Source organism: Gobius niger (genome assembly GCF_951799975.1).
Source record: "Gobius niger genome assembly, chromosome: 23".
Classification (NCBI taxonomy): Eukaryota; Metazoa; Chordata; class Actinopteri; order Gobiiformes; family Gobiidae; genus Gobius; species Gobius niger.
Window position 1 is genome coordinate 1,379,397 of NC_136874.1, and position 18,308 is coordinate 1,397,704.

The following is an 18,308-nucleotide window of genomic DNA, read 5'->3' on the forward strand; positions in this document are numbered from 1 at the left end:
CTCTTGCTTTTGTTTCCTTTGCAGTTCCTGTATAACCTGAAGAAGCTGAATAACCATGTCTCGAGCCGCCGCGGTCGTCATGAGGACGGCTCTTCACTTCTGCCGCCAGAGCCTTTCACAGAAACATCACTTACCTCGCGCTGCGGCGTCTTCCAAACTCCTCCCTGCTCCGACCGCGAACACACCGTTTCACCGCCACGCCAGACGCTTCTCAAACGCACAAACCCAAGACGCGGAGAAACTTCCCAGACCCGTGTCCGTGTTCATGGAGAAGCTGTCGTCCTGCAGCTCGCCGTCCGACGTGCTGGACCTGACCGCGCGTTACCGCCCGACGCCGACGCAGCTCAGCCTGGGCCTGTCGCACATGTGGTACAGCGTGAAGAAGCTGACGGAGGAGCAGCGGCGGGCGGAGCTCAGGCTCATGTGGCAGCACGCCGCGTGGGAGCCGTTACTGCAGCAGGCGGTGGGCGGGGTCACGCACCTGCCCGACGCTCAGCTGGCCTACGCCCTGCTCGCCATGGTGCAGCTCGGAGTCCAGCCCAGGACGCGGGTGGTGCAGACCTACCTCCGAGCCGCGCAGGTGCAGGACTTCATTTAGACGCCGTAGTTTAACCTCTTAACCCTCAACTTAACCCAGTGCATTTTCTCTACTTCGGCTTTACCCAAATGTAAAAGCTTCAGGACTGGAGAGCAACACTGTCACGTTTTTGTAGGTTTTTTTGTAGTGGTTTTGTTGCTTTTATAAATTCATGTTCGTGATTTTGCCACATTTTTTCTCGCTCTTTTGTGACTTTTTTGCTTTTTCCTTGTTGCTATTTTGGCGCTTTATTGAAAGAAGCTTTTAGATTTGGGTAAAGCCAAACTGGGTTAAAGGGGGGGGTATTATGTAAAATAGACTTCAAGCTTTCCATCATGTTATTCTGTCACTCTCTCATTAAAAACATGGCTGAAGTGTTGCCTTGGCACATTCACGTATTTCTGAGTAATCTGTAAAAACTCTGATGGCGGCCATTTTAGGGATAGGTTTGCCTGAGTCCTCCTAGGAACGCCCCCACCTCCTGGAGACGCCTCCGAGCTTTCGTCACCAGCCGAGTAACCAACCACTGCTCCTCAGCAGAACCCCCTCCCCACTGATGCCACAGACAGCGTGTGGAGGGGGCGTGTCTAAAGGCTCAGAGGTTCTTAAAGAGACAGAGGCCTATTTCAAGACATTCACTACAGCCATTTTGAGAGAGACATTTTATACAAGGCAGTTATTCTAATTTACTGCATTTACAGACCAACAGAAGGTTTAGTCATCATTGTAGTGTGATATAGACTGGTGCTGTGGGACTGAAAAAAGCAGAATACCCCCTCTTTAAGAGGTTAATAAGCATTATTTTTGGGGTGAGGGTTAGGATCAGGCCTGGGCACTGTTAAACCACACCAGTCCAGTATAGAAAAAATAACAGTAATACAAGTACAGAAATCAGGAACCGAGAATAAATATTCTCTCTTTAGATCCAAGTTTTGATGCTGTTGGTCCAGGGACAGGATTAAAGGAAGTGACTTCAGCTCAGATACATGGTTTCCCCCATTTTTGCCCAATTTATTCTCATTTTCCCAATTTTTGCCCCCTTTTTCCCCCCAATTTTCCTCCAGATACATTTCCCACATTTCTTGACACTGGAGATGAACCTGATACTGTAAATGTGCACTGATCTGTTTTCTGGTATCGTTAACCCCCACCTGAACCGAGCACATTTTCTCCAGTTTGGCTTTACCCCAATCCAAAAGCTTCTGGAAAAAAGCTGTGAAAAAGCAACAAAACTGAGACGAAAACAATGATGGAAATGTGACAAAAAAGTGATGAAAAATTGATGAAAAAGCGGCAAAAATGTCACAAGAAATTGAAAATAAATGGACAAAACATTGATTTAAAAAATTGACGAAAAAATGACCAAAATGTGACAAAAAAATGACAATAATGTGATTAAAATTTGACAAAAAAATTACTAAAATTTGACCAAAAAAATAAAACAAAAAATGACAAAAAAGTTACAAAAATGAGTTGAATACCCAACAAAAAAATGATGGAAAAAAATCTGATAATGTGAGGAAAAAGATCCTCTCGGTTCAGGCGGGAGTTAAGAGGTTAAAGTGGTTTCTACTTCTGAACTGGCCCCGCCTCTGCGTGATCAGTTGTTTCTTCTTCCAACAGGAGAGAATAAACCACTTCGACGATAAGAGCCTGTCCATCCTGTCCTCGTGTCTGCAAAAGCTGGAGGACGGCGCCAACGTGCGGGCGCTCAAACACGGCATCAGGTTTGGTCCCCGTCGCACGTTCTTAACTCATTCAGAGTCAGATCTAACGTGAGTGAACCTCCAGGCTGTCGGTGGAGGCTCGTCTGCCCAGGATCGACAACGTGCTGCACCTCCAGACCATGATGAGGATCGTGGGTAAAGACGCGCCGCTCAAACTCAAGCACAAGCTGGAGGTGAGACGCCACGCTCTCCTCTTTACCTCATCACAACTCCCTTTAAGACGCCACGTTCTCCTCTTTACCTCATCACAACTCCCTTTAAGACGCCACGCTCTCCTCTTTACCTCATCACAACTCCCTTTAAGACGCCACGTTCTCCTCTTTACCTCATCACAACTCCCTTTAAGACGCCACGCTCTCCTCTTTACCTCATCACAACTCCCTTTAAGACGCCACGTTCTCCTCTTTACCTCATCACAACTCCCTTTAAGACGCCACGCTCTCCCCCTTACCTCATCACAACTCCCTTTAAGACGCCACGCTCTCCTCTTTACCTCATCACAACTCCCTTTAAGACGCCACGCTCTCCTCTTTACCTCATCACAACTCCCTTTAAGACGCCACGCTCTCCTCTTTACCTCATCACAACTCCCTTTAAGACGCCACGCTCCCCTCTTTACCTCATCACAACTCCCTTTAAGACGCCACGCTCTCCTCTTTACCTCATCACAACTCCCTTTAAGACGCCACGCTCTCCTCTTTACCTCATCACAACTCCCTTTAAGACGCCACGCTCTCCTCTTTACCTCATCACAACTCCCTTTAAGACGCCACGCTCTCCTCTTTACCTCATCACAACTCCCTTTAAGACGCCACGCTCTCCTCTTTACCTCATCACGACTCCCTTTAAGACGCCACGCTCTCCTCTTTACCTCATCACAACTCCCTTTAAGACGCCACGCTCTCCTCTTTACCTCATCACAACTCCCTTTAAGACGCCACGCTCTCCTCTTTACCTCATCACAACTCCCTTTAAGACGCCACGCTCTCCTCTTTACCTCATCACAACTCCCTTAAAGACGCCACGCTCTCCTCTTTACCTCATCACAACTCCCTTTAAGACGCCACGCTCTCCTCTTTACCTCATCACAACTCCCTTTAAGACGCCACGCTCTCCTCTTTACCTCATCACAACTCCCTTTAAGACGCCACGCTCTCCTCTTTACCTCATCACAACTCCCTTTAAGACGCCACGCTCTCCTCTTTACCTCATCACAACTCCCTTTAAGACGCCACGCTCTCCTCTTTACCTCATCACAACTCCCTTTAAGACGCCACGCTCTCCTCTTTACCTCATCACAACTCCCTTTAAGACGCCACGCTCTCCTCTTTACCTCATCACAACTCCCTTTAAGACGCCACGCTCTCCTCTTTACCTCGTCACAGTCACTAAAGCTGTTCACTCCCTTTAAGACGCCACGCTCTCCTCTTTACCTCGTCATAATCACTGAAGCTGTTCACTCCCTCCTCCACAGTCACTAAAGCTCCGTGTTCTCTGAATGTTTCAGGCCAAAGCGCTGTCTCTGTCCGACCAGTTCACGCTCCCGAACACTCACTACATGGTCTCGTCGATGGCGGCGCTGGGATTCTCCTCCAAACCTCTGCTGTCGCTTTGCAGCAGGAAGATCTCCGGTACAGGGGTCAGCCGTCTCACACCAGAACAGTGTATTGGAAATCAATACACTGATTTAGTGTCTCAATACACTGAGACACTAACTTTATAGCTTTATAATGACTTAAAGAGGGGGTATTCTGCTTTTTTCAGTCTATATCACACTACAATGATGACAAACCTTCTGTTGGTCTGTAAATGCAGTAAATTAGAATAACTGCCTTGTATAAAATGTCTCTCTCAAAATGGCTGTAGTGAATGTCTTGAAATAGGCCTCTGTCTCTTTAAGAACCTCTGAGCCTTTAGACACGCCCCCTCCACACGCTGTCTGTGGCATCAGTGGGGAGGGGGTTCTGCTGAGGAGCAGTGGTTGGTCACTCGGCTCGGGGGCGTCTCCAGGAGGTGGGGGCGTTCCTAGGAGGACTCAGGCAAACCTATCCCTAAAATGGCCGCCATCAGAGTTTTTACAGATTACTCAGAAATACGTGAATGTGCCAAGGCAACACTTCAGGCATGTTTTTAATGAGGGAGTGACAGAATAACATGATGGAAAGCTGGAAAAAGTCCATTTTGCATAAGACCCCCCTTTAATGACTTTAAATCTGAAATCCAATGAAACACAACTATAATGTATAGTTTATGTGTCATTTACTGAAGTCGACACAGTGGTTTCCAGGTCCACTTAATGATGTCCTCGTCTCCTCAGAGCACCTCTCGGAGATCCCCTTTAACCGCCTGCTGACGGTGCTGATTTCCTGCAGGACGCTGAGGTTCAGAGACCTGCAGCTGCTGAACGCCGTGTCGGAGTACGGGGGGTCCATGGTGGACGTGTGGACCCACAGACAGGTCAGTAACATCCGTGTGTCCTGGTCTGACCCTCTGTCCCGTCTGTGAGAAATGCCTCTCTCTCCGGTCCGTCTCAGCTGCTCCTGGTCCTGTCGTGTCTGGAGTCTCAGCACTTTTGTCCCGAGAGTCTCCTGGACTCGTACTCGGAGCTGGTCCAGTCTGACCCCGACGCCCTGACCCTCAGAGACCTGCTGTGTGTGCTGCGAGTCTGCTCCAGCCTCAACTACCACACGCCCAGGTAGGACACGCCCCCTTCTCCACACGCCCCTTTACCACACGCCCCCTTCACCACACGCCCAGGTAGGACACGCCCCTTTACCACACGCCCAGGTATGACACGCCCCCTTTACCACACGCCCCCCTCACCACACGCCCAGGTATGACACGCCCCCCTCACCACACGCCCAGGTATGACACGCCCCCCTCACCACACGCCCAGGTATGACACGCCCCCTTCACACACGCCCCTTTACCACACGCCCCCTTCACCACATGCCCAGGTATGACACGCCCCCTTCACACACGCCCAGGTATGACACGCCCCCTTCACACACGCCCAGGTATAACACGCCCCCTTCACACACGCCCAGGTATGACACGCCCCCTTCACCACACACCTCAGTATGACACGCCCCCTTACCACACGCCCCCTTCACCACACACCCCAGTATGACACGCCCCCTTCACCACACGCCCAGGTATGACACGCCCCCTTCACCACACGCCCAGGTATGACACGCCCCCTTCACCACACGCCCAGGTATGACACGCCCCCTTCACCACACGCCCAGGTATGACACGCCCCCCTCACCACACGCCCAGGTATGACACGCCCCCTTCACCACACGCCCCAGTATGACACGCCCCCTTCACCACACACCCCAGTATGACACGCCCCCTTCACCACACACCCCAGTATGACACGCCCCCTTCACCACACACCCCAGTATGACACGCCCCCTTCACCACACGCCCCGGTATGACACGCCCCCTTCACACACGCCCCGGTATGACACGCCCCCTTCACACACGCCCCGGTATGACACGCCCCCTTCACCACACGCCCCGGTATGACACGCCCCCTTCACACACGCCCCGGTATGACACGCCCCCTTCACCACACACCCCAGTATGACACGCCCCCTTCACCACACACCCCAGTATGACACGCCCCCTTCACCACACACCCCAGTATGACACGCCCCCTTCACCACACACCCCAGTATGACACGCCCCCTTCACCACACACCCCAGTATGACACGCCCCCTTCACCACACACCCCAGTATGACACGCCCCCTTCACCACACGCCCCGGTATGACACGCCCCCTTCACACACGCCCCGGTATGACACGCCCCCTTCACCACACGCCCCCCTCACCACACGCCCAGGTATGACACGCCCCCTTCACCACACGCCCAGGTATGACACGCCCCCTTCACCACACGCCCAGGTATGACACGCCCCGGTATGACACGCCCCCCTCACCACACGCCCAGGTATGACACGCCCCGGTATGACACGCCCCCCTCACCACACGCCCAGGTATGACACGCCCCGGTATGACACGCCCCCCTCACCACACGCCCAGGTATGACACGCCCCCCTCACCACACGCCCAGGTATGACACGCCCCCTTCACCACACGCCCAGGTATGACACGCCCCTTCTCCACACGCCCCAGTATGACACGCCCCCTTCACCACACGCCCAGGTATGACACGCCCCCTTCACCACACGCCCAGGTATGACACGCCCCCTTCACCACACGCCCCTTTACCACACGCCCCCTTCACCACACGCCCATGTGTGTCTCCTGTGTGTGATAACCCGGTACAGACGACTGCGTGTCTCCCTCTCAGCCTGGTGTCGTGTTTGGCGGCGGCGCTGGAGCCCTACCTCCCGTACATGACCCCGATGCAGCTGCTGAACACCCAGCACCACTTCTCTGTGATCGGACACTTCTCCCCAGTGCTGCTCCAGGCTCTGCTGCAGGAGGCCACGCTGCAGGCGCTCAGGGAGACGGGGGAGTCAGCGGCCCCCCCACAGAGGGAGAGAGGTGAGTCAGACGCCCTCCCACAGAGGGAGAGAGGAGAGTCAGCGCCCCCCCCACAGAGGGAGAGAGGTGAGTCAGACGCCCTCCCACAGAGGGAGAGAGGTGAGTCAGACGCCCCCCCACAGAGGGAGAGAGGTGAGTCAGACACCCCCCCACAGAGGGAGAGAGGTGAGTCAGATGCCCTCCCACAGAGGGAGAGAGGTGAGTCAGACGCCCTCCCACAGAGGGAGAGAGGTGAGTCAGACGCCCCCCCACAGAGGGAGAGGGGTGAGTCAGACGCCCCCCCACAGAGGGAGAGAGGTGAGTCAGACGCCCCCCCACAGAGGGAGAGAGGTGAGTCAGACGCCCCCCCACAGAGGGAGAGAGGTGAGTCAGACGCCCTCCCACAGAGGGAGAGAGGAGAGTCAGCGGCCCCCCCACAGAGGGAGAGAGGTGAGTCAGACGCCCCCCCACAGAGGGAGAGAGGTGAGTCAGACGCCCCCCCACAGAGGGAGAGAGGAGAGTCAGCGGCCCCCCCACAGAGGGAGAGAGGTGAGTCAGACGCCCCCCCCCCCCCACAGAGGGAGAGAGGTGAGTCAGACGCCCCCCCACAGAGGGAGAGAGGTGAGTCAGACGCCCCCCCCCCCCCACAGAGGGAGAGAGGTGAGTCAGACGCCCCCCCACAGAGGGAGAGAGGTGAGTCAGACGCCCCCCCACAGAGGGAGAGAGGTGAGTCAGACGCCCCCCCACAGAGGGAGAGAGGTGAGTCAGACGCCCCCCCACAGAGGGAGAGAGGTGAGTCAGACGCCCCCCCACAGAGGGAGAGAGGTGAGTCAGACGCCCCCCCCACAGAGGGAGAGAGGTGAGTCAGACGCCCCCCCCCAGAGGGAGAGAGGTGAGTCAGACGCCCCCCCCACAGAGGGAGAGAGGTGAGTCAGACGCCCCCCCCACAGAGGGAGAGAGGTGAGTCAGACGCCCCCCCCCCCCCCACAGAGGGAGAGAGGTGAGTCAGACGCCCCCCCACAGAGGGAGAGAGGTGAGTCAGACGCCCCCCCCCCCCCCACAGAGGGAGAGAGGTGAGTCAGACGCCCCCCCACAGAGGGAGAGAGGTGAGTCAGACGCCCTCCCACAGAGGGAGAGAGGTGAGTCAGACGCCCCCCCACAGAGGGAGAGAGGTGAGTCAGACGCCCCCCCACAGAGGGAGAGAGGTGAGTCAGACGCCCCCCCACAGAGGGAGAGAGGTGAGTCAGACGCCCCCCCCCCCCACAGAGGGAGAGAGGTGAGTCAGACGCCCCCCCACAGAGGGAGAGAGGTGAGTCAGACGCCCTCCCACAGAGGGAGAGAGGTGAGTCAGACGCCCCCCCACAGAGGGAGAGAGGTGAGTCAGACGCCCTCCCACAGAGGGAGAGAGGTGAGTCAGACGCCCCCCCACAGAGGGAGAGAGGTGAGTCAGACGCCCTCCCACAGAGGGAGAGAGGTGAGTCAGACGCCCCCCCACAGAGGGAGAGAGGTGAGTCAGACGCCCCCCCACAGAGGGAGAGAGGTGAGTCAGACGCCCCCCCACAGAGGGAGAGAGGTGAGTCAGACGCCCCCCCACAGAGGGAGAGAGGTGAGTCAGACACCCCCCCACAGAGGGAGAGAGGTGAGTCAGACGCCCCCCCACAGAGGGAGAGAGGTGAGTCAGACACCCCCCCACAGAGGGAGAGAGGTGAGTCAGCGGCCCCCCCACAGAGGGAGAGGGGTGAGTCAGACGCCCCCCCACAGAGGGAGAGAGGTGAGTCAGACGCCCCCCCACAGAGGGAGAGGGGTGAGTCAGCGGCCCCCCCACAGAGGGAGAGAGGTGAGTCAGACGCCCCCCCACAGAGGGAGAGAGGTGAGTCAGCGGCCCCCCCACAGAGGGAGAGAGGTGAGTCAGCGGCCCCCCCACAGAGGGAGAGAGGTGAGTCAGATGCCCTCCCACACACACACATCCACATCGTAGTCAAACCTTTAGACGATCCTTCTCTTCACTTCTTGTCTTGGTTTGACTCATTTTCTTCCATTTTAGCCTCGGGTGATTCTGACTATTGTTCACATCAACACTTTGGCTTCACAGGGTTAGATTTATTTACCAGTAGAGCCTAAATAACACCTAACCGTACAGATCACACTGTTCTTCTATCTCGTGGATAGAAATAAACCTCTGCCCTGCTGAGCATTAACCTCTAAACTCACGCCTGAACCCACAGGATCTTTTTCCTCACGTCATCAGATTTCTTTTTTGCATCATTTTTTGGGTATTCTAACAATCTCACATTTTTGTAACTTTTTTCACCTTTTTTCGTCAATTTTTTCACATTTTTTTGTCACATTATTGTCTTTTTTTGGTCAAATTTTTGTCATTTTTTTGTCAATTTCTTGTGACATTCTTGCCACTTTTTCATCAATTTTTTGTCACTCTTTTGTCAATGTTTTCTCACTTTTTTGTCACATTTCCATATTTTTTTTCGTCTCAGTTTTGTCGCTTTTTTCCAGAAGCTTTTGGACTGGGGTAAAGCCAAACTGGAGAAAATGTGCTTGGTTCACACTACAATGATGACAAACCTTCTGTTGGTCTGTAAATGCAGTAAATTAGAATAACTGCCTTGTATAAAATGTCTCTCTCAAAATGGCTGTAGTGAATGTCTTGAAATAGGCCTCTGTCTCTTTAAGAACCTCTGAGCCTTTAGACACGCCCCCTCCACACGCTGTCTGTGGCATCAGTGGGGAGGGGGTTCTGCTGAGGAGCAGTGGTTGGTTACTCGGCTGGTGACCAAAGCTCGGAGGCGTCTCCAGGAGGTGGGGGCGTTCCTAGGAGGACTCAGGCAAACCTATCCCTAAAATGGCCGCCATCAGAGTTTTTACAGATTACTCAGAAATACGTGAATGTGCCAAGGCAACACTTCAGGCATGTTTTTAATGAGGGAGTGACATAATAACATGATGTAAAGCTTGAAAAAGTCCATTTGGCAGAATACCCGCCCTTTAAAGGAAATGCTCCATCACAAATACTTGTCACTGATATTATGTTCAGTTTGTTTGACTCTCACCTCTTTCCTCAGAGATGACGTTTGTGGATGCGCAGCTGTCCGTGATCCTCCTGTGTCTCCGCCTGGAGCGTCCGGACCTGCTCCAGTCCCTCCTCCAGTCCTTCTCTGTCCCGGAGCTCCAGCCTGAGCCTCCTGCTGTTCGCTGCAGGGACTGGTTCTCCTCCGCTCTGCAGACGCTGATGCAGACGCAGACGCAGAGCGCAGACGGCTGGGACATGGCGGAGGAGCAGCTGCTGGAGGGTCGGCACTTCGTCGGTAAGAGCTCACTTCATCTGTTTAACCTCTTAACTCCCGCCTCAACTGCATTGTCTCCAGTTCAGCTTTACCCAAATCCTGTAGGCCAGTGTAACACCTCATTTGAAAGCTAAGATCAACTCATTTTGTAACTTTTACGTCACATTTTTTGTCACATTTTTGTATTTTTTTTGACATTTTTTAGTCTTTTTTTTGTTACATTTTTGACTTTTTTTTGTCACATTTTTTTGTCACATTTTGGTCAATTTTTTTGGTCTTTTTTTTGTCACATTTTGGTCATTTTTTTTTGTCTTTTTTTGTCACATTTTTTGTCACATTTTTGTCAAATTTTCTCACTTTTTTGTCACATCTTCATCATTGTTTTCGTCTCAGTTTTGTTTTTTTGTCTTTTTTTTGTCACATTTTTGTCATTTTTTTCCCCTTTTTTTGTCACATTTTTTGTCACATTTTTGACATTTTTTTGACATTTTTTTTGTCACATTTTTGACATTTTTTTGTCACATTTTGGTCATTTTTTTTTCCTTTTTTTGTCACATTTTTGACATTTTTTTTGTCTTTTTTTTGTCACATTTTGGTCATTTTTTTGTCACATTTTTTGTCACATTTTTTGTCACATTTTTGTCAAATTTTCTCACTTTTTTGTCACATCTTCATCATTGTTTTCGTCTCAGTTCTATCGATGTTTTCACAGCTTTTTTCCAGAAGCTTTTGGATTGGGGTAAAGCCAAACTGGAGAAAATGTTCTCGGTTCAGGTGGGAGTTAAGGGGTTAAAGGAGGAGTTTATTTACTACACATTTTACTTGTTAGCATCTGTTTCTTACTTGTTTTCTCATTATTTCGTGTTGTCATGGCTGAAACATCACTTTTCTGATTCTGTAGACGCCGTTTTAACCCAGAAACAGAGCGGTTTGGACGAGAGTTCTGTGGAAGCAAAAAGCCAAAGGTAAGAGTTTATGAAGGACGTAAAGACTTCAGCGTCGGAGAGTTCGTCATTCTGGAAACCCCAGGGTCAGAGCGATGGAAGAGGATGTGAGGATTTACTATCGCGAGTTTCTCTGCAAAAAGAAATGGGGGAAATGTGAGGGAGGACATTGAGAGAAATTGCAGGAAATTAGGACAAATAATAAATAATAAATAATACTTCAAACTTGTATGCGCTTTTTTGGACACTCAGAGACGCTGTACATGGGGATAAAACAAAACAAAAAGGGGGTTTAGGAAAAAGCTAGTTTGAACAGGTGGGTTTTGATACTGATTTGAAGGTTGGCAGTGAGTCCGAGTTTCTGACGGGCTGTGGGAGTGAGTTCCAGAGTTGCAGGAGTCGAGTCTGGAAGTGATGAAAGCGTGGCTGAGGATTTCAGCTGTAGACTGGGTAAGGGAGGGGCGGAGGTGGAAGAAGGATGTTTTAGTGATGTTGTGTTTTGTATGAGAGGGTGGAGTCCATTATGATGCCGAGGTTGCGTACAGAGGGTAAAGTTCTGGGCAGAGGGGAGGAGAGATTTGGGGAGTTCTGTTTTATTGCTGTTGAGTTTGAGGAAGTTGTTGTCCGTCCAGGTTTTGATATGGGACATGCAGTCAGTGATGGTGGAGAGGATAACCGGGGGGATGGATTTGGTGTAGATGTAGAGTTGGGTATCGTCGGCGTGGCAGTGGAAGTGGAGTCCATGGTGGCGGATGATCTGACCGAGGGGAAGCATGTAGATGGTGAAGAGGAGGGGGCCGAGCACGGAGCCTTGGGGGACACCGCGGGTGACGGGGGAAGTGTGGGAGTAACAGTTGTTGACAGAGACGAAGTGATGACGGTGGGAGAGGTATGAGGTGAGCCAGAGGAGTGCGGTGCCCGAGATGCCACGTGATTTCAGGTGGAAATGAGGAGAAATTGAGGAAATAAGTGGAAAAAAAATAGGGGTAAATAGTTTTGTCATTTGTTCAGGACGATAATCTTTTGCGTGACCGGCCAATGTCGACGTCCATGTTTGCCGCACATTCTTACAGATTTCTGACGTTTGTGAAAATGTCTCACCATCGTTTTGGAGAAAGTCTCATAAATACTGACGCATGATTCGATCCCTTCATCCACACTTTCCTCACTTTTCCTTCTGTGGCAGCGTGGCCGTGCTGTGCGCCCCCGCCTCCACCTTCTGCTTCGGGACGTCCCGCCCCAGAGGACACCTCGCCCTGAAGCTGCGGCACCTGAGGGTCCTGGGATACCGCCCCCTGCTGGTCAGTGTCCCGACGAAATGTCTTCCCTGAGCTGTGTCACCTTTCTATTGTGTTTTCAGCCTCGTTTCCGTCGCTTTGAAGCTTTAGATTTGGGTAAAGCCAAGCTGGAGACAATGGAGGGGGTTAAGAGGTTAAATCTAGTTAGAGTTAGTGGTCCGAGGGTCCGTCACGTGACCCGTCTCTGATGTTGCAGGTTCCAGAGCAGGATCTGGTCCCGCTGACGGAGCAGGACAGGGTGGACTTTCTCCGGCGGCGAATCTTCCCCGACTCTTCAGCTGCAGCCGCCGAACGGCCTCAGGCAGAGACGGCAGAGACTTAAAGCAGCACTGCGGAACATTCAGAGGAGACGCCCACACCAAACCTCCTGGAAGGAAACAAAAGAGTTTGATTCTGGATGAAACGTTCTGCAGTTTGGCTCCAGAGGAAAACCTAACTGTAAATAATAAAGTGCTCTTGTCTGAATGTTTATCAAATATTTATTCAAACTCAAAGAGAAAACACTTTTTGAAGATAGAAAGACAAAAATAAATCATCAAATAAGTGAAAAATCCGTCTTTATTGTGTCCAGTTTCAGCCTGTAAAGTCCTTTCAGCGGATGGAGCTCAGCGTGTGATTAAAGTCCTTTATTATAACGACTGTAGGCAGAGCAGTCGTCTGGACCGTGGACTACGTCAGAACGTGGATCTCCTTCAGTTTCCGTCGTGGTTTGTTTGTGGGCGGAGCTTTGGTGTTGGCGTAAATAATATCGGCCTCAGGGCGACGCGACTTCACCTGGAAACATCAGATCAAGCAGGGTTTAAGAGCCATATTATATAAATCCAGATATATTTTAAACAGAGAGAGCTCAGTTCTTTTATATAACTCATTAATCATGCCATATATATATCACTTATTGTATCGACATTTGGGGAAATACCTATAAATTAAACCAGGGGATCTGCAGAGTTGGACAAGTCAAATTTAAGACTTTTTAAGACCTTTTTAAGTCCACAAAATCTCTAAAATAAGACCTGTTTTTGAACGCGCAATATATAAACGGACTGTAAAGAAAATCCAAGAGTCAAACTGTTGTTTCTGATTTCACAGTGGGATGTACAAATGTAAGAACTTCATTTTTCACATTAGTCATTTTAACAACCATTCAAGTTTGAACCTTATCCCATAATAAGAAAATTGAGATTGAATAATTACTCACAATTATGGACTGAATGAAAGAAAACAACAGATATTTAGTTTGTGTATTTAAAATGCTTTGTAATACTTGAGCTGGTTAAACATTCACTGTTTCTAAAAATAAAAGCAGTTTTTCCACTCGTTTGCAAAGAACAAAACACTGTCAACTTTACAACTAATTAATGATCATCATTATTTTAATGATATTATTATTAGGCCAGAATCTAGTCTGGGTTTGATGTTTTCTAAACTTGTTTGTCAGATGTTTTGATGAACAAAGTGAGAAACGTGTTTCTAAAGTAACAGGACTTTCTCTTTCCTTCTGTCCCTGAGCAGAGGAGCGTTCGCTTTGTGTTTCCAACATTTGGACAAACTTTATTGTGAATGATGCCGTTCATGACCTTGAGTTGGATATTTACAGTGAAGGATTATCTCCACGTTGTTTCATACTGGACGTATCTTTCCCCCGACAGCAGCATTACGGATCCATCAGCCACACCTCGGTCATGTTCTGGATCCTAAACTCTGCTGACTTCAGTGGTTTGTTTGTGGAGGATAAAGCTCTGAAGGAGAGTTCTTCTGCCTCGCTCCACTATCGCTGAGTTTACGTTGTTTGTGGCGGCGGCCAGAGCGTCAGCGTCGCTTCGCCCTCTCGGACCATGAGCGGCACCGGCGGCTCCTCATCGCTGCTTCTGTCACTTTATTTGGCGACTTTTTAAACTCAATTGTGCGCAAATAATTGGGTCGTTGAACGTTCATTTTTAAGACCAGTTTACCCTGGATTTAAGACCAAAGAGGCCGAACTTTAGACTTTTTAAGACTTTCTAAGACCCCGCGGACACCCTGGATATAAATGTCTGAAACTCTGCTGTTCCTCCGGCAGTTTGTTCTTTTTATTTTGTTATTAAATCACAAGGGACTTTTATACTCAGTTCATTCAGAGCTGGTCTAACATTAATGTTTTATTTACTGAACTACAAATTGCTCCCATTGGCACAAACTAAACATGTTCTTGACCTTTCACCCCTGGGTCACAGAGGAGCAGAACTGAGCTCTTCTTTATTCAAACACAGACCTTGATCCAGAGCAACACACAGACGACGGAGCAGACGAGGCTGTAGACGCTCAGACACACCACAGACCCCGCCCACGCCAGGCTCACCGGGACAACGTCAGGTCCCGGGGCCGGCGGGAGGTCACACTCACGCCCTGCAGGGACAGAGGGACGTTAGGTCTAATATAACGGGTTATACAAGAACAAGAACTCAGGGGTTAGGAGCGAGAAGAGTTCAGATGCTCTGAGCGAGTCACGTGTCCTGTAAGCGTGTCCTGTAAGCGAGTCACGTGTCCTGTAAGCGTGTCCTGTAAGCGTGTCACGTGTCCTGACCTCGGATCAGCACCATCACAGCCTCGGGGCCGCTCCTCGTCCGGACCGGTGGGGGAAACTTCCTCTGGGCCACGCAGACGTACGGGCCGGAGCCGCCCTGGTCAGAGACGGTCAGGGTGAAGCCCAGGCTGGAGCTGTGATTGGTCAGGGTCACGGCGGGGGCGGGGCTCAGGGCGGGGCTCAGGGCGGGGCTCAGGGCGCTCTGATTGGTCCAGGTGGCGAGGCGGGTGTGGTTCTGGAACAGGGACAAACTGAAGCGCTCAGAGTCCAGAGCCGGACACGGGACGAAGACCCGGTCAGACGGGCTGAGGCAGACGGAGCGGAGCCGCACTGAGGACACAAACATGTACAATAGGCACTGAGGACACAAACATGTACAACAGGCACTGAGGACCAAACAAAAACATGTACAATATAAACATGTACAACAGGGGTAGGCAACGTCAGGCCCAGGGGCCAAATCCGGCCCTCCGGTACAGAACCTCTGGCCCTCAAGATGATTTTGAGAAACATTATTACACAAATCACAGAGTACTTTTAACATGAGTGCGGCTAAATGGGAGAAAAATACATAGAAATACTGTCAATGCACCAGTTAGGTCCTAACACTGGCCTTTGAAAGAAGTACACAGGAAAAAGAATGATCGTTTTAAGGAAGAAATGGTATAAATCTACTTGAATTAAGGCAGTACTAAGTAACTCTTCCCCCTAGAGGCCATAAGCGCAACTGCAGGTGTCGTAGCAAGTTACGATTTTTTACACTACGCCGACAGGAAAGGCGAAGGGAGAGAGGGTTACTGTGCATCCAATTATACAATGGAAATATTTTTTTTCACTCAAACTTGGCTGTAAAACTGTTTAAAGTGACGTTAGCCCGCAGTTAGCTTACCCGTTAGCATGTTAGCTTCTTCTCCATGATTCCATTAGTGTGTATTGCTTTCTCCGCACCGGGGGCAGTCTAGTTGCAAACATGGTTTTGTGGCCAGAGACACCAGGGGGAGATGAAAGACCCTCCAATCATCCCATAAACACTTGTATCACCCCCACAGGGACTACGGAAAGGATTTATTAAGGTAAACACGTTACTTAGTGCTGCTTTAAGAGATTAAATCTAAGGTTTGAGTAGATTTGGTCTGGTCTCGAATGAGATAAAAGCTCTAGTCGTCGTTATTCTCTTAATTTAGATAATTTTGTGTCATTTCAAGTGAAAAACAACTATTTGTCTGATTCCAAGTTTTATTCTTGTTCATCGGCGCTAAAGCGTTTGTATCTTGGATTAGTTCAAACCGACTCAAATTCAACATAGAAGAACTTTAATTCAAGCACTTATCTCACGATGTTGTGCTTTACCTGGGGCTAATAATCAGCGGCTTCGGCCCTCGGTCTGTTTATAATAAAGAAAGTCGTCCCTCCGCCAAGAAAACGGGCCTACCCCTGATGTATAATATACTGTGAGGATTAAGTGAGGACACCCTTTGGAACTTCTCCTCCTGATCTTGAGTAAACCGTGTCTGCTTAAACTAGACCCAAACATCACATCTTATAATATTATTACCATAACGTGTAAACATTCACAGGACAGTGTGGAAAGTTCACAACCGGTCTCTAAATGTCCTGTAAAGACTCCAAGAGCAGAATATTAATGAGGTAAAAGAGAACCCTAGAGTGTCGGCTAACGAGGAAAGAAATCATCTCAGACCCTGTGACCTCAAGAAAACCATTCACACCAAACATCCAGGAATCTGCAGAACCGTTTAAAGCAGGGATAGGAAAGTTCGTGGTGAAGGGACGATTTTCTTCATTGTAAAAAGGGGCCGGACCTGCCAATTTTAGCCCAAAGCAAAGCACAATTTTCTACAAATGCCAGCGTTGTATGTACGTGATTAGGTTCTACTGGTCTCTAAATGTAGTTACTGGGAGGAAAAATACAGTTTTGATGTTGTTGGTCAAGGGACAGCATTAAAGGAAGTGACTTGGTTGCTTCAGCTCAAATAAAATGATCATTTTTCCCCATTTTCTTTCTTTTTGTTTAGATTTTTTCCCCTCAATATTTTCTATATTCCCCCAATGTATTTCCCATTTATTTTTGCCCCATTTCTTCACACATTTTTTCCTTATTTTAAGCCACATTTCCCCCCAAATTATTTGTATTACTGTAATTATTATTGTTCAGGTTCTGTTTGAAGATATGAGAAAGAATTGACATTTCACACATTTTTAGAATATTCACAGGCATTTGATCTCTCATTTGTGTCATAATATCATCTTCAAAATCATTAAAAACATCGTGAGGGGCCACAGGTTCTAAGCAGAAGGGCCGGATTAAAGAGGTTTAAAGAGTCCAAGATTCACCCTGATGGTTGTGTCTGACCTGAACAACAGGAAACATCTGGAGGAAGTTAATGAGGCTCCACTATTACTTATTACTCCTGTGGATGCTACGATCGAGTGTAAATGTTTGGTGGTGTTCGTTTAAGCAGACACGGTTATAAAACGTGGTCTGATCTTATTCAAAACCATGAGCAGTTTATGCAGAAACACTGACTTTTCCTCCCACTGTCAAAGCTGGAGAAGCTGATTATTCAAACTGATTCATAAACGTCTCAGTTTCTTTTCTCTGTGACATTCACCACCTTTGGGTAAAAGCTTTAATCCTGGAAATATGATCAAATATGTGTTTTTCTGCAGATTTTCCTGAGGGGGCGGAGCTCTGACCGCACTCTGTAGAAAGAGAGAACGCAAACCCACGTGGAACATCTCACCCTCCAGAGTCACAAACTGCAGCACGCCGAGATTTACAACCATCACATTCACTTTGGTCATTCATCACAGTTTCAGCCCCGGCTCTAGAAGCTTCTGGACTGGAGTTTAATGGCTCATTTGAAAGCTAAGACCTACTTGGACACAACGATGGAGGTTCTCTTGAATTGTTCTTACAGAAGGGGGCAGGCCTGTTATGTTTATATTGTATTTATGTTGCAATAATAAAGTTTAGCGTATCTGAGATTTTCAATCGGTGACTTAAATCCTGGATAAATAAACCCATTTATTCTAGCACGTTCTGTCGCTCTTGTGTTTTCAACCTTGTTTTTTTGACACTTTTTTCTCAAAGCTTCTAGATTTGGGTAAAGTCGAGGCAGAGGTTAAAATAACTAAAGACGCTGCAGGTTAACAGGGAGAACATTTACAGTTACATCAATGTGAGCATTAATGTGAGTTTTTATGAGTAAATGAGACTCACTGTTGCAGACGTTGCAGACGCTGGACGAGCAAGAGCCGGGACAGAAGGTCATCAGGGCCTGGACAAAGATCCAGCGAGACGCCGCCCCTGAGCGAGACGCTGTCCCTGAGCGAGACTCCATCCCTGAGTGAGACTCCATCCCTGAGCGAGACGCCGTCCCTGA

The 18,308-nt window shown here is 49.5% G+C and overlaps 2 protein-coding genes across 2 annotated transcripts; one reads left to right on the plus strand and one right to left on the minus strand.

Moving 5' to 3' along the window:
* Nucleotides 1-55: 55 nt before the first annotated feature.
* Nucleotides 56-18,276, plus strand: fastkd2 (FAST kinase domains 2; the record flags this gene model as incomplete). Its single annotated transcript, XM_079581688.1, has 11 exons — nucleotides 56-580; nucleotides 2,201-2,304; nucleotides 2,369-2,477; nucleotides 3,812-3,935; nucleotides 4,622-4,761; nucleotides 4,839-4,999; nucleotides 6,625-6,821; nucleotides 9,878-10,120; nucleotides 11,001-11,064; nucleotides 12,230-12,344; nucleotides 18,163-18,276. 11 exons carry the CDS (start codon nucleotides 56-58, stop codon nucleotides 18,274-18,276), a joined length of 1,896 nt encoding a protein of 631 aa, XP_079437814.1.
* On the minus strand, nucleotides 12,973-17,709 carry LOC306981916 (uncharacterized protein; the record flags this gene model as incomplete). The annotated part of the gene is made up of 4 exons (XM_079581655.1): nucleotides 12,973-13,115; nucleotides 14,593-14,726; nucleotides 14,905-15,234; nucleotides 17,667-17,709. 4 exons carry the CDS (start codon nucleotides 17,707-17,709, stop codon nucleotides 13,011-13,013), a joined length of 612 nt encoding a protein of 203 aa, XP_079437781.1. The 3' UTR covers nucleotides 12,973-13,010.
* Nucleotides 18,277-18,308: the final 32 nt, after the last annotated feature.